Source organism: Astatotilapia calliptera, chromosome 22, assembly GCF_900246225.1.
Source record: "Astatotilapia calliptera chromosome 22, fAstCal1.2, whole genome shotgun sequence".
Taxonomy (NCBI): Eukaryota; Metazoa; Chordata; class Actinopteri; order Cichliformes; family Cichlidae; genus Astatotilapia; species Astatotilapia calliptera.
Window position 1 is genome coordinate 13,849,429 of NC_039322.1, and position 12,674 is coordinate 13,862,102.

Consider the following 12,674-nt stretch of genomic DNA (forward strand, 5'->3'; position numbering starts at 1 on the left):
ATATGGGGCGTTCGGTTTGATGTGGTTGTGCGTTGGCCATTCTCCCCGTCTCCTCTCCTTCATCTGTCTCCCCCGTTTCTCTCCGTGCCTCACCCTCCTCCCCCCTCGCTGTCTCTCCCGTCTCTCTGATATGGTTTGGGTTCTTGATGTGGTCACGTGTTGGAAGATTCTCACGGATGGTTTCCATAACGATAAAAAGATTCACTCCCCAGTTGGGTTGAAAAAGGAAAAAAAAAAAAGTTGTACGATGGGTGCTTTTTTTTGGTGGGGGGGTGGCCGTCACATTTCAGCAAGTACCCGCCCTCCAAAAAAAAAAAAAATCCTGAAAAAGAAAAAAAAAATCTCTCGCAGCTGAGATGTTTCTGATTTGTTGCGCCTGTTTTTCTTTGACGAGGTTTGTGGTCGAGGATTGTCGCAGATTTTGGTGTTCAAAGAAGTCTGTAAATTAAATCAAAGCTATTTTGCGCACATACTGTACATCATTGTCAGATAATTGTATTTGTGTGCATGTGTGGCGTTATATGCAGAATATTACTGGAGTTTGAAAGGCTCTGTATCTTTTAGTGTCTCGAGGGAAGTCAGCTTGCTGTTTTTTATCCCCAAGCTCCTTCTTCTTCCTCCCTTAATACATGGTAACAAATCATAATTTTCTTTTTCTTCTATTTTTATGTTTGTAGAAATGGTGAGGAAGAAGAATCCCCCTATCCGGAGTGTGGGAGGCGAGGAGGAAGAGGAAGAAGAAGGGAAGAGGCCAGCGGGAGAAGAGGAAGAAGAAGGCGAGGAGGAAGGGAGAGTGGGAGCAGAGGCCGAACGAATAAACCGACCCTCCGAGCCGGAATCCTCCGAGCGGGTCAGAGGAGATGAGGAGCAGCAGGAGGAGGAGGAGGGGGGAGAGAGCGAGTGCATTTCCTCGTCTGTCTCTCCCTCGTCTGTTGGCGATCGCTACGGTAATGAGGAGCGAGGGGGGAGGAGAGGAGGAGGCAGGGGAAGGGCAAAGCAAGGAGGAGCAGCGCTGACGGACAGGCCGGAGAGCCAGTCGGAGCCTGAGGACGGGGACAGAGCGGTAGAAGAAGGGGAGAGAAGCGACAGAGAAAGGGGGGAGGCAGATCATCTCACCCCTCCTCTCCTCTCTGCCCCGCACCTCCTCCCAAGACAGGAAGGAGGGGAGGAGACCACGACCGATACCCCTCCGCTTTCCTCCAGCCCCTCTCCTAAACTCCAGGACTTCAAGTGCAATGTGTGTGGCTACGGTTACTATGGCAATGACCCGGCTGACCTGGTGAAGCACTTTCGGAAGTATCACCTGGGCCTGCACAACCGCACACGGCAGGATGCTGCTCTGGACACACACATCCTGGCACTCCACAACATGGCTCCCCAACACACACCTATTGGTAACTTCAGCTTTCTCTGTCCAGCGCTTATTATAGAAATGAGTTTATAATGGAGAATGAAATGTATGACCCTAAAGACCTGGACAGTCATAGCAAATATGAACCAGTACAGGAGAAAACTGCCAAAAATACATATGAGTTCATCTATTTTATATATATATACATATATATACTTTGAACTTGTCTTCCAGTAAGGACATAGCAGTTACTTAGAAAAACAGCATGTTGATTCTGAGTCTAGTTTTCCTTCTTCCCAGATGTCAGGCTAGTTCTCACATTTTTTTTGCCTCAAGCAGCTTGAGCCCTCTTTGTTTATCTGTTTCTACCAGTCTGACCCCTTCTTGCATTTCTCATGTCAGACATACAGGCGGGACAAGGGCAGAGGAGCCAAGCCAAAGACTTGGGGAAGACAAGACCAGAGATACAGAGTCAGCAGCATAGGACAGTTATGATGAATGGCACATATGACGTACAGGTAAGTCCTGGGTGTGAAATACTCATAAAAGTGTTTAAAATACTCCATACTTTAATAACTGAATATATTTTAAAAAAAAAAACAAACTATGTGCTGTAGTAGCCCTTTTAAGGAATTTTAAAAGGGGTTAAAAATAAAATAAAATAAAAACCTCCTCAGTCCCACAGAAAGCCTTAACTTTTGGAGCTGATTGGCTTTCATAAAAGTCAGTGTGGTATTCCAAAGTACTATTTTTCTTGAAGTTTGCCAATTTTGGTATCTGTGGCCCATTTTCCACAGTATGTTCTCAGATTTGGTGACTCTCATCCTGCCAGCATGCCAGACTGCAAAAGGCATTTCTTTTCCCATTAATTTAGAGCTTCCGCTCAAAGTACCAGGAAATTTAACTCCCAAGGATTTTTCTCTCACGCCATCCAGACATGCTTCAGACGGTTGACTGTCTATATTTCCAACCCTTGAAATGTCGTGTGTGTGCGATCAAAAATGTTAAGTGCTGCAAGCCTCACCCAGAAATTTCTGTACCTATTGAAAAGTATTAATCTCCCGGGGAGTTTTTTTTTCTTTTCTTTTGTTCAGGGGTAAAATTAATTTCCCCACAGTAGAAATTGTTAACTGTTAATAGCCCCTGGAGTTAGTTCCTGCAGCGTGGAAGCTCTCATAAGCCGTTTTTCCACCACAGGAACTTTTCCCAGGGTCTAGAAACTTTTGGAGGGACTCAATATATTTCCATTTGTCAAGTAGCCTAACTGCAGCGTTTTGTCTCATCTCACAGTCATTTGAGATGGTTTTTTACTTCAAGGTATTCCGCAGAATTTGTTGAGTATTGCTTGTAAATACCACATTGTAACTCGGGCCTTCATGTCTGATTCAGAGCGCAAGAACGAGAGAGGGAATGAGAGAGACTGAGCAGTTGTGGTCAAGCATGCTAGAAAGTGAATGTGAACAAACCCGTGAATCAGACAAACCAAACTTTATTTTCTGGTTGTTTCTCAGTGGTTGCGTTCTGAAGTAGTGATAAACAGGCTTATATTGTTTCACAACCCTACGGGAAGGTGCGTGGTTAGATTTTTTTTTTATAACCAAAAGGGAGGCTTCAGCCTGTCCGCCGTGGATGCTCTGTCTGTGTGTGTATGTGCACGGAAAAGAGGCACGATGGAACGTCATCTAAACTTTTTCAGACATCCCACACGTTAAAACAGCTAAAGTGATGGGCCTGGTCTTTTCTTTACCGCAGTGGAAATGTAGAGAAACAATGACAAGGATCAGGGTGTGAGCTCCACACAAAGAAATAGTAAAGAAACATGTATTTCTGATGTGTATTTCCTGTTAGGCTTATAATAATGCTGTTATTACACACGTACAAATGATGTTATTTAAATATACTTTTATTTTGCACATGCCACGTATTTATGCGGATCAGGTATAAATCCAGTAAACTTTATGTAGTGTGAGAAAAATGTGAAAGTGGCCACGTTGACATCATCTGAAACTTTTTAAAGTTGTTGTTGTATTTCTTTTCCACGTGGGTTACCTTGGAAACAGATTTTTTTTAAGATAACAAACACAAGTTGAAGCACTTATGCCTCGACTAGAACTGGTGTTAGAGATTATGGCAGGGCTCCGGCACATTTGATATAATCTTATAATTAATTATACAACAATTTTCTTTTATTTTGTGGTAAAACAGTAACATCAGAAATATGCACTTATGGATGCAATGCAGTCTCAGTCTTGTTTGCATATGTTTAATGCGCATCATTGTGTGCACCAACATGCACTAGTAAAACTGGCGTAAAGTTCTAAAAGAAAACTCAAAAATGTTGCATTCATTTCATTTACATCAAAGTTCCAGTTATTAAATTTGTATGTCATAATAACTCGAAGAAGTGCGACATACTGTATATGAAACATTTTATGTAATCATAGTTAGAAACTTTGATCCAATACAAGTAACACTGATTTAGTTAACAGTTCGCTGTAATCACAGTTGTAATAAATCTGCAAAGTTAGGCTCATAACTGAATGGAATAATTTATTGGGTAGAGCAATCTGCAACTGATTTGTAACATAGGGTGTGCCTTATTTGGACAGGGACGCATTGTGCTGCAAGTTATAAAATTTTATAGACTGACAGATGGATAGACACAGAAAGGGAGACAACCGGGGCACCTGGCAGACAAGTCGTGCATATGGGGGTATGCATAGTCAAGCGTACGTGCGCGCGCACGCACAAAAGCCATAGTGTCGACTTCCCAAATCTTTTGCAGGGAATGCGTGCATAGACAAATGCTCGCATGTGCACCATATGCATGATTATAGCTGTTAAATAATTCAATAAAATCAATGCTCATCCCCATATTGAGGTCTCATTTTATAAAACTAGGTGAATGAAGGGGATGCTGCAAACTTGCAGTTGCAACTAAAAATTCCTTCTACGAGGTGAATGTCGTAGATATACTAGGACGCTGTACTCAAACTTCTAATCATAAATAATCAAAAAACATTTTTAAAAAAAGAGATGTGTTTTGTACCTGACATCAACAGATTGAACAGAACAGAACCGAATCAATCGGAGGATAAAAGTAGTTTTCAATAATTTTGTTCTTTGTGTTACCAGGCGTCCATAATCAGTGAAATCAGCAGCGCCAGTATTGATTTGCGGTGCATGTTAGTACTGAACATTAAAGCCTCAGACTAACTGCTCATGTGTCTGCTATTTTTACCTCAAGAGCTACGAAGTTTAAATGAGATCTTAAATCAGATCAGTGATATCTAATCACCTATCAGTTTAGCAGTATTTTCAGTAATAACCTACAGGTTCGCTTGGAAAAAATTTTTTAATCGTCAAATGTTTACAATATGCTGTAAATATAAGCTCATTTTTGGCAATAACTGTCAAGGATTAGGATTTCGAGTATTCATGAACTGTGATGTTTTTGTGTGAAAGATTTAGTGGGATGATTCAACAAACGTGCGTGTGTGTGTCAAGAATAGTGAAGGAGTTTAGTTTCATTTAAACCAGCAGCCTGTAATGATCTAAAGTCACGTAATGGACACAGTAATACACATACGCGTGCAGACACACACACACACACACACGCACACCGAATCAGAAATAGAAAATCCAGTGGGCTTAAGTCGTCATTATGAAGAAAAAGTGAAAGTATATATATACTTAAAAAAAAAAAACGAATGAAAGGGGTCTCTATTCTCTCCATCCCTCACTCACTTTTTCTCCCTCTCCCGCCCACGTTTGGAAAATTCCATGTTGTCATTTGCTAAGACAAGATTCCATGTCAACCAATGAGATTCCAGACCCCCCCCAAAAAAGTCATAGTGGAGAAAAGGGAGAAGGAATGAGTGAGAGTGCTCGAGATGGAGGAGGAAAGGAGAGAAGGTAGTGACAGAGGCAGACGGAGAACCAGTAGTTATAATCGGCTGTTAGGGAGTGTAATGAAACAGCTGTCAGACATATTTAGCTGTCTTCTTCTCTCCTGCTTCTCCATTTGTCTCTCTTATCAAGTCTTTGTCTCTCCTTCACCTTCTCCTCTGCTCTGCCCTCTTTCTTTGATTTGTCTTTCTTAGTCTCTATTACTTTATCTAATCCATTTTTCCAACTTCTCAATTTGCTTCCCGGCTCTCTTTCGCCTCTTTCTTTTTCTGCAGCTCTGTTCTTCAACTTACAATTTTTTCTTTCATCTTGTCCCATTCGCCCTTTGCCTCTTTTCTTTCACTCTGTCCCTGTCTCATATTCTCGGTCATGTCTTCCTGCACATTCTGCCTGGTGAAATTACTTGATGCTTTGCTCTTTGCTAATTGTCTGGGCAGGGTCTGTTGGATGAGATAATTGTTGAATTTCTGTCGTGAGATCACGTACAGTAATGACTCTCATTTAGACTTTAACATTTATTTTCTTTAGCTGAGTTGACGTATACCATCTCACGCTTAATTCTTTGTACAAATATTACTTTTTCCACCCTTTTTGGCAAAATGATTGCCTCACTGTCACTCTTGTTGTTTATGAAAAGAGGAAAGTTCAGATTTTCAGCTGTCCTATGAACTGATTGTAGTTTCTTTAAAAAACAAACAAACAAACACACAGAGAGAAAAAAATCTTTTACACCTTTCATCTTCAAAAATGTCCTTGTACCATCATAAAAAAAACTACAAATTTCCCTTTATCTTAACTTCACTCCCACTTTTAATCCCAATACAGTTTAACCATAAGCATAAAACTAGGCAAATAAATAATTTAAATAGTTTTGCGTGTCTTAAAAACTAATTTCTGTGTTAGATTTTGGGAAAAAATCCCAAACAACAGACAGTATTTGTATAACATAGACACAAACTTGTATCTCTTGTTATTTTAAAAAAAATCCAAGTATGAAAAATATCTAAACATATAGAACCTGTCAAACTCACACAAAAAAACCCCGCATGCTAGCAATCCATTATACTAGGAAACATGACATAAAAGCTGAACAGAACATTCCCCGCTAATCTGTTCTTGACACCAATTGACGTAACTGCCATGCTGCACATTCGCTGATTCTGAGATCTAATTCCTAGTATTGAAACGAAAAACAAGAGCATTGCATCTGTTTGGCGTTCTGTTATCTATGGAGCTTTGCATCTTTGCTCATGTCACATGCAGCATGCAGCTCTGTTACCACACTGCCCATAGTTATCTTAAAACCTCAGATTTAGAGACAAATCTATATTGTACAGTAGGGAGTCCATTGCCACTGTATGGCATGCCAGATTGCCTCATTACTATCATAACGATGAGCACAGTGTAATCACGTACTGTCTAGAGGCTAACTTAATAAAAAAAAAAACAGTGCCAGGTTGCTGACTTAGTTATATAAAACCTTGGCCTCGACCCTAAACACTACAGTAGAGCCTAGTAGTTTTGTTATTGGTTGGTTAGTTAGACTTAGAGTTGCCTTTTAATTGTCTACAGTTACATACGGAAAATGATGGATTATGTTCATTGTGGGTTTGAGTAGCTAAGGCATAATTATCCTGCACAGCTCTACGATCGGTGGCTTGTGCCATGTGTCCTTTAAATATCTGCTGCTTAGGAACACAAAAATAACTGCCTTGTATCTAATTTATTTCATGTTTGTCTGTTTGAAGGAAAAGGCAATATAACCAGTCATTGTCTTTTTTTTTCCCCTTCTCTGAATCCTGTAAAGTACTTTAATAAATGTAAAGTTAGCATTAACTTTAACTATTTAAAGAATTATAAAGAAATTCCCGCATTGCTCTTTATTTCACAAGATTAAGAGTCTGATATGTAGTTATTCATTTGCAGCAGCAATTTTAGGAAATGCAGACATCTGGAAATGGAAAATGGACAATAAATAAAAACATCTTTTATTTGCATGAAGCAATAACAAGCAAGCAGACTGCCTCTTAATCAAACTGTTTATGTATTAAATATATATTTTTATTCCTCCTTTATTGTCTTTTTCTTTTCTGCCTATCAACAGGTGACGTTGGGTGGCACGCTCATTGGAATCGGTCGGAAGACCTCGGATTGCCAAGGAAACACAAAGTACTTTCGCTGCAAATTCTGCAACTTCACGTACATGGGCAGTAATTCCTTGGAACTTGAACAACATTTCCTTTCCTCGCACCCAAACAAAGTCAAAACACCGCCAACCACACCCCTGCTGACCACAAATAACCTGGCAACGCACGACAACCAGCTGAAGGGACGGAGTCAAGCCTTAGACGGGGCCGAACGAGTTGCGGTGCGCGCAGAGGACGACTCTTTGGTCGGGTACTTCATCCCAGTTAGGTCTTGTTCGGATTCATCGGGCTGGGTGGGGGAGGTTGGTCGAGGCGCCGTGCAGACGTATTATTGGTGTAAATCCTGCAGCTGGAGTTGCGAGTGGTCGGGGGGTTCTGCAAGGCTTTTAGAGCACTATGAGCAAAGACACAAAATGAACACCGGTGGTACTACGAGCCCCAACAACTCTAATCCTGGTGGGATCGACAGAGAGCGAGAAAGAGGAGGAAGGAGAGATGGAGGAGAGAGAGACCAAATGGTATCAAAAGGCCGCAAAGATCAGCCATCCAACCTCTCCAGCACCAGCCAAGGTAATGAAGATGTATTGGAACGTGGCAGTAAGATGATGTTCGTTACTGCTGGTAGATTGTATCTGCTTAAAGCGAAGATAAATGATCGCCCTCAATAAATGAGTCTTCTATTATTGTTTGTGGTGCTTGTCACCTCATGTTTGTTTGCCTTGATTATCATAATAGAAATGATACGTGATAATATTTGAATTTCTGCCCAGGTTTTATTTACTTTTGTTCTGCTTTTTGCTCCTAGGAGACCCAAACAGCAGTGATTCAGAAGCAGTTGTGACCAGTTATAACTGTCAGTTGTGTGATTTCCGGTACTCCATGGCCCACAGTGCGGATGTGATCGTAGTAGCACCATTACTACTGCACTACCAGCATAACCACTCCATCCACCGCTGCAGCATTCAACACTGCATGTATTGTCCACAGGGTCTCTGTCAGCCACAAAAACACCTAGGGGAGGTGAGATAAATAAAATATTGAAATATTTATTTGCTTGTTTTGCTGCCTGCTTGTTAATTAGAAGGGAAAAAAAGAGCTGTTTTGCAAGCAAAGGAAAAATAAAATGTAATATAGGAACAAGTGTAAAGTTAATTGTTCCAATTTCCTGCCTAGTTAAAATTCCCTTGCTTTCCTCAGTCTACCCACGCATTCTCCCCTCCCTCCTTTTGTGCCAGCTGCCAGCAGTTCTGTTGCAGCTGTTAAAAATGCAAAAAGGATGGTTAACATCCAAAATTGAGGGTGGCATCATTTACTTAATAATGCACATTCATACTGGTACTGCTGGCTTCCACTTCTTTATTAGATTCATAGAAAATACACGGCTACGCCACAGCATCAAAACGAGATTCTTCTTATATCGGCAGTAATCAGTAAAGAATTTGAAGGTTCAAACCACTTTTGCTCTTACCTTTTTTTCTAATTTGTTTCAACAGGTATCCCACCCATTCGCTTGTCGGAAGCCCACCTGCCCCAAATGCTGTTCAAAGTTCCCTCAACTCGCCAAACAGCAGGACGCCATTGGTTCAAAACCTGCTGTCACCACCTCACCCAGCGTGACTCCTCCTAATCCTAGAGGCGACCACAGTGGGATTTCTGGTTCTACTTTTCACCCCTCAAACCCCGCCCATCCTGTTGTCACACAAGGTATTTGGAGGCATATGTTATTTATATATATATATATAACATTTATCGGAAGCCTGATTCTGGAGCTTTTCCAGCATGACCCTAAATTCTTCGCTTCTTGCTTCTGATTGGTCCCGCTTTCCTGTCGTAGGCGTCACCCACTTGTGTGACCAGTGTGCATTTGCTACCACTGACATTGACGTGTTGCTGCAACACTATGAAAGCTGCCACAACCTGATCAACCTAAAGGGGGCTCCCCCACATGTCAAAGCTGAGGAAGAAGCTGCGGGAGACAAGGAAGGAGGGCGAGGAGGCGCAGGAGAGAGGGAGTACTCATGTACAAAGTGTCACTTCATTACAGAAGTGGAAGAAGAGATTTTTAGACACTACAGGTGAGATTGCATGGTCATTATAATTGTGTTATTTGATAGGATGTATTTTCTTCCCCCTGCCTAATAAGCTAATAAGCTAACAGTGCCCCAGTTGATCCCGGGAGGAGACACAAATCCCTTTGGGGTCATGGTAGGGGGGGCATCTGACTTAAAAGAAATCTGCCAATTCAATCAAACATGCAGAGCTACCCCCTGTGGCCCTTGTAAATAAGAGAGCAGCCAAAGGTAGCTTCTTGATGATGTTTTTTTTACATTATGTAGTGTTTTTTTCTGCAAGGGTTGAGCCATTCAGTTTTCCATCTTTTTCAAAAATCTGTGCTTTTTTTTTGCCGTGCATGCAGTCAGTTAACTTTTTAAGACATAGAATCTCATACAGATCGAGTATTTACTTTGATTGAATTCATCATGGGGAAAAAAAAGGCAAGAATCTGAAAAATTTTGTTCAAGTTAGGTGCAAATTCCTGTGCTTTGTTTCAGACCCCTGCGATTCTTCCTTCTTACACTCACTTATCAAGTAAATGTTCAGTGAGAGGAAAAAAAGAAAGAAAATTGTACGCTTAAGTTACTCGCAGACACCATGTTGACATTCTCACCTGGAAGCTGCACAGATATGATCACATATTTATAGCCCGTGTTGCAGATTTTCAAACTGATATTACACACACCCGTCTGTGATGAAGTCCATGAGTCGAATATCTATGAAAGCACCATGTTGTGGCTTATGGGCTGTTTTCTCGAGGGGCAAAAGGCTTTGGCCTTACGTTCACATTAAAGTTACTCCATGTCGTACATTGCTGGAGATTAGACGACTTAAGACGCATTCCTCTTTAAATGCACCTTGGATGCCTGTGAAGCCAAAACCCCAATATTGCAACAAGCTTTACAGTCTTTGACATTTCACCCACGTCTGCTCACTGTCTGAAAGTGAGTGGTCAGAAAGGTCCTATTGAGTTTGTCTTGCACTACGTGAAAAAATAAAGTAACAAGGTCTTAATCAAAAAATGAAATCTAGGTTTCAAAAATATTACATTTGTCTCACACTGACAAGTGCAAGAAGGATTTAAGTTTCCCTGAAGGTGGGAATTTTCTCTTTTTATTTGCACAGGTAAATGTATACACTAAATTTATATGTATATTTTCTAAAAAAATACCAAAAACTCACTTTTACAGGCTGTAGAGGCTAGACTGGACTCCAGAGCCAATCCTGTCTTCTAGATTCAGATTTAGTGACAGAAAAAGATGAAAGGATGAGTTGGGGTGGGGTGGGGTGGGAAAAAGGGGAGTGGCGTGGGAAAGCTGGGCCCAAAGACACAAAAAACTGGAGATAGTTGTGTGGAGATTTGCAGTTACTAATCTACACTACTGATCGGAATGTTTTATTATATGTTGTCACTTGGCATTGGTATCTAAATCAGGCTAAATTATCAAAGAACAAAGTATCGATAAGCTGTGATTGTTTCTGCTGTCAGGGTTTTAAAACAATATGCTGCACTTTCTTTATTCCCATGAAGAATGGAGATCCTCCTCTCTGAGCCTGTGTGCCTGGGGCAGAGGCAGCTGTCACTCCCTTTAACTGCAGCACCATGCAGCACACACAGGCACAGGGCCTCAAACTCTTTTTAAATGTGGCTGCTCCTCACGAGAAGTGATGCCAAAGACAATTTCTTTCCATGCGAGGGCAGAAACACAAGCAATATGCGAAGATATTAAATGCAGAGGAATTCACAGTTTTCGTCTGCCTAGCTGTTAGTTTTTCTGTCGTTGCCTCAGGTATGTTATGGATACTCAGTGTGTGAGCGTAGAGCCCACACACTGAGATAACTTAATTACACGAAATTGGATTGATGATAAAGCGCACCTTGTGTGTTAAGCTACGGATGGATTCATAAATTCAAGCGCAAATGTTCACAGGAGTATCTGAACGGTTCTCAGTTAGGGTTTTAGAGCACGCACATCGGGAGCACATTCAGAGATGAGCCTTTCCTCAGTCAAAAACAATGCTGTCGCAGTTTGCGGCTCGAGAACTTTTCTCTTTTGACAGCCTGATGAGAACAGCAGATGGCAAGGACCGAAAGACGGGAAGGGAAGAAAGAAGGTTAGAAGAAGGAATGTAAGAGGGAAGGTGAATGAAATACAGAGAGAGAAATTCAGAGAGAAGGGTGACAAAGCAGAGTTTGCAGGGGATTTAACAGTTCATTCACGTCCTTAACAAAATCTAAGCCCTGAATCTTGGAGCTCAAATCAAATAAAAGTGAAATAAAGCCAGAAAGTTTCATGCTGCATCTAAAAACAACCTTTTTTTTTTTTGTTAATCTGAAGGCCAAGTCTTAGAAAACAAAAAGCAGCATGTAATTATAGGGTGTTCAGATCAAAGGATGCTGCTGTGTAATGCGAAAAAGATTGTCAGCTGAGGGAAGCCAATCAATCCATAAGTTTTATAGATAAACTCTCACCTAGCTGCTAATATACACCTTAAGTACAATCTGATGGCTGACAGTGGTCATGTTAAAATTACACCCATAGCAGCCAGTCACACAGGTTCTTTACCCACATATCAGATATATATGTATTGGTCCGGGTAGAGCCAGTCACAGTAAAAAGGATTTTGTCCACAAATGGGGAGCCAACCAATGGTAAAGCCGCAGTGGACTACACTCACCGGTCATTTTTATTAGTTACACCTTGCTAGTACCACTTTGGACTTCCTTTTGCCTTTAAAACAGCCTAAATTCCGGTGTGGAAACATTCCTCAGTCGACTGCACATCCTGTGATCCGAATCTCCTCTTTCAACACATCCCAAAGAAGCCATTTGAGTAGAGAAGATTTATTGTAATTTTCAAGTTTGAGAGGATTTGAGCATTGATACGATGGGTTATCCTGCTCAAAGGAGCCATCAGAAGATGGGTACACTGTGGTTATAACGTGATGGCCAGCCTGAACCATTGCTACAAGAGCCATGCTTTCCATCCGAATGTTGCAGTAGAAATTGAAACTCATCAGACGAGGCAACATTTTTCCAATTTTCTCTTGTCCAATTTTGGTAAGCCCAGGTGAATTGTCACCTAGGTCACCTGCTTTTAGCCTGCAGGAGTGCATTCAGAGATGCTCTTCTGTATACCTTGGTTGTAACAAGTGGTTATTTGAGTTACTTTTGCCTTCCTATCATTTTGAAGCAGTCTGGCATTTTCACC

General features: G+C 41.2%; 1 protein-coding gene across 5 annotated transcripts in view; it reads left to right on the forward strand.

Moving 5' to 3' along the window:
* Positions 1 to 12,674, forward strand: part of trps1 (trichorhinophalangeal syndrome I) — a 115,048-nt gene that overhangs the window by 50,020 nt on the left and 52,354 nt on the right. For all 5 annotated transcript variants that reach the window (XM_026157259.1, XM_026157260.1, XM_026157261.1 and 2 more), the window contains exons 3-8: positions 678 to 1,394; positions 1,754 to 1,869; positions 7,365 to 7,977; positions 8,213 to 8,427; positions 8,901 to 9,111; positions 9,242 to 9,482. In XM_026157259.1, the coding sequence (XP_026013044.1) occupies positions 678 to 1,394; positions 1,754 to 1,869; positions 7,365 to 7,977; positions 8,213 to 8,427; positions 8,901 to 9,111; positions 9,242 to 9,482 (2,113 nt within the window). The remainder of the gene's footprint in view (positions 1 to 677; positions 1,395 to 1,753; positions 1,870 to 7,364; positions 7,978 to 8,212; positions 8,428 to 8,900; positions 9,112 to 9,241; positions 9,483 to 12,674) is intronic.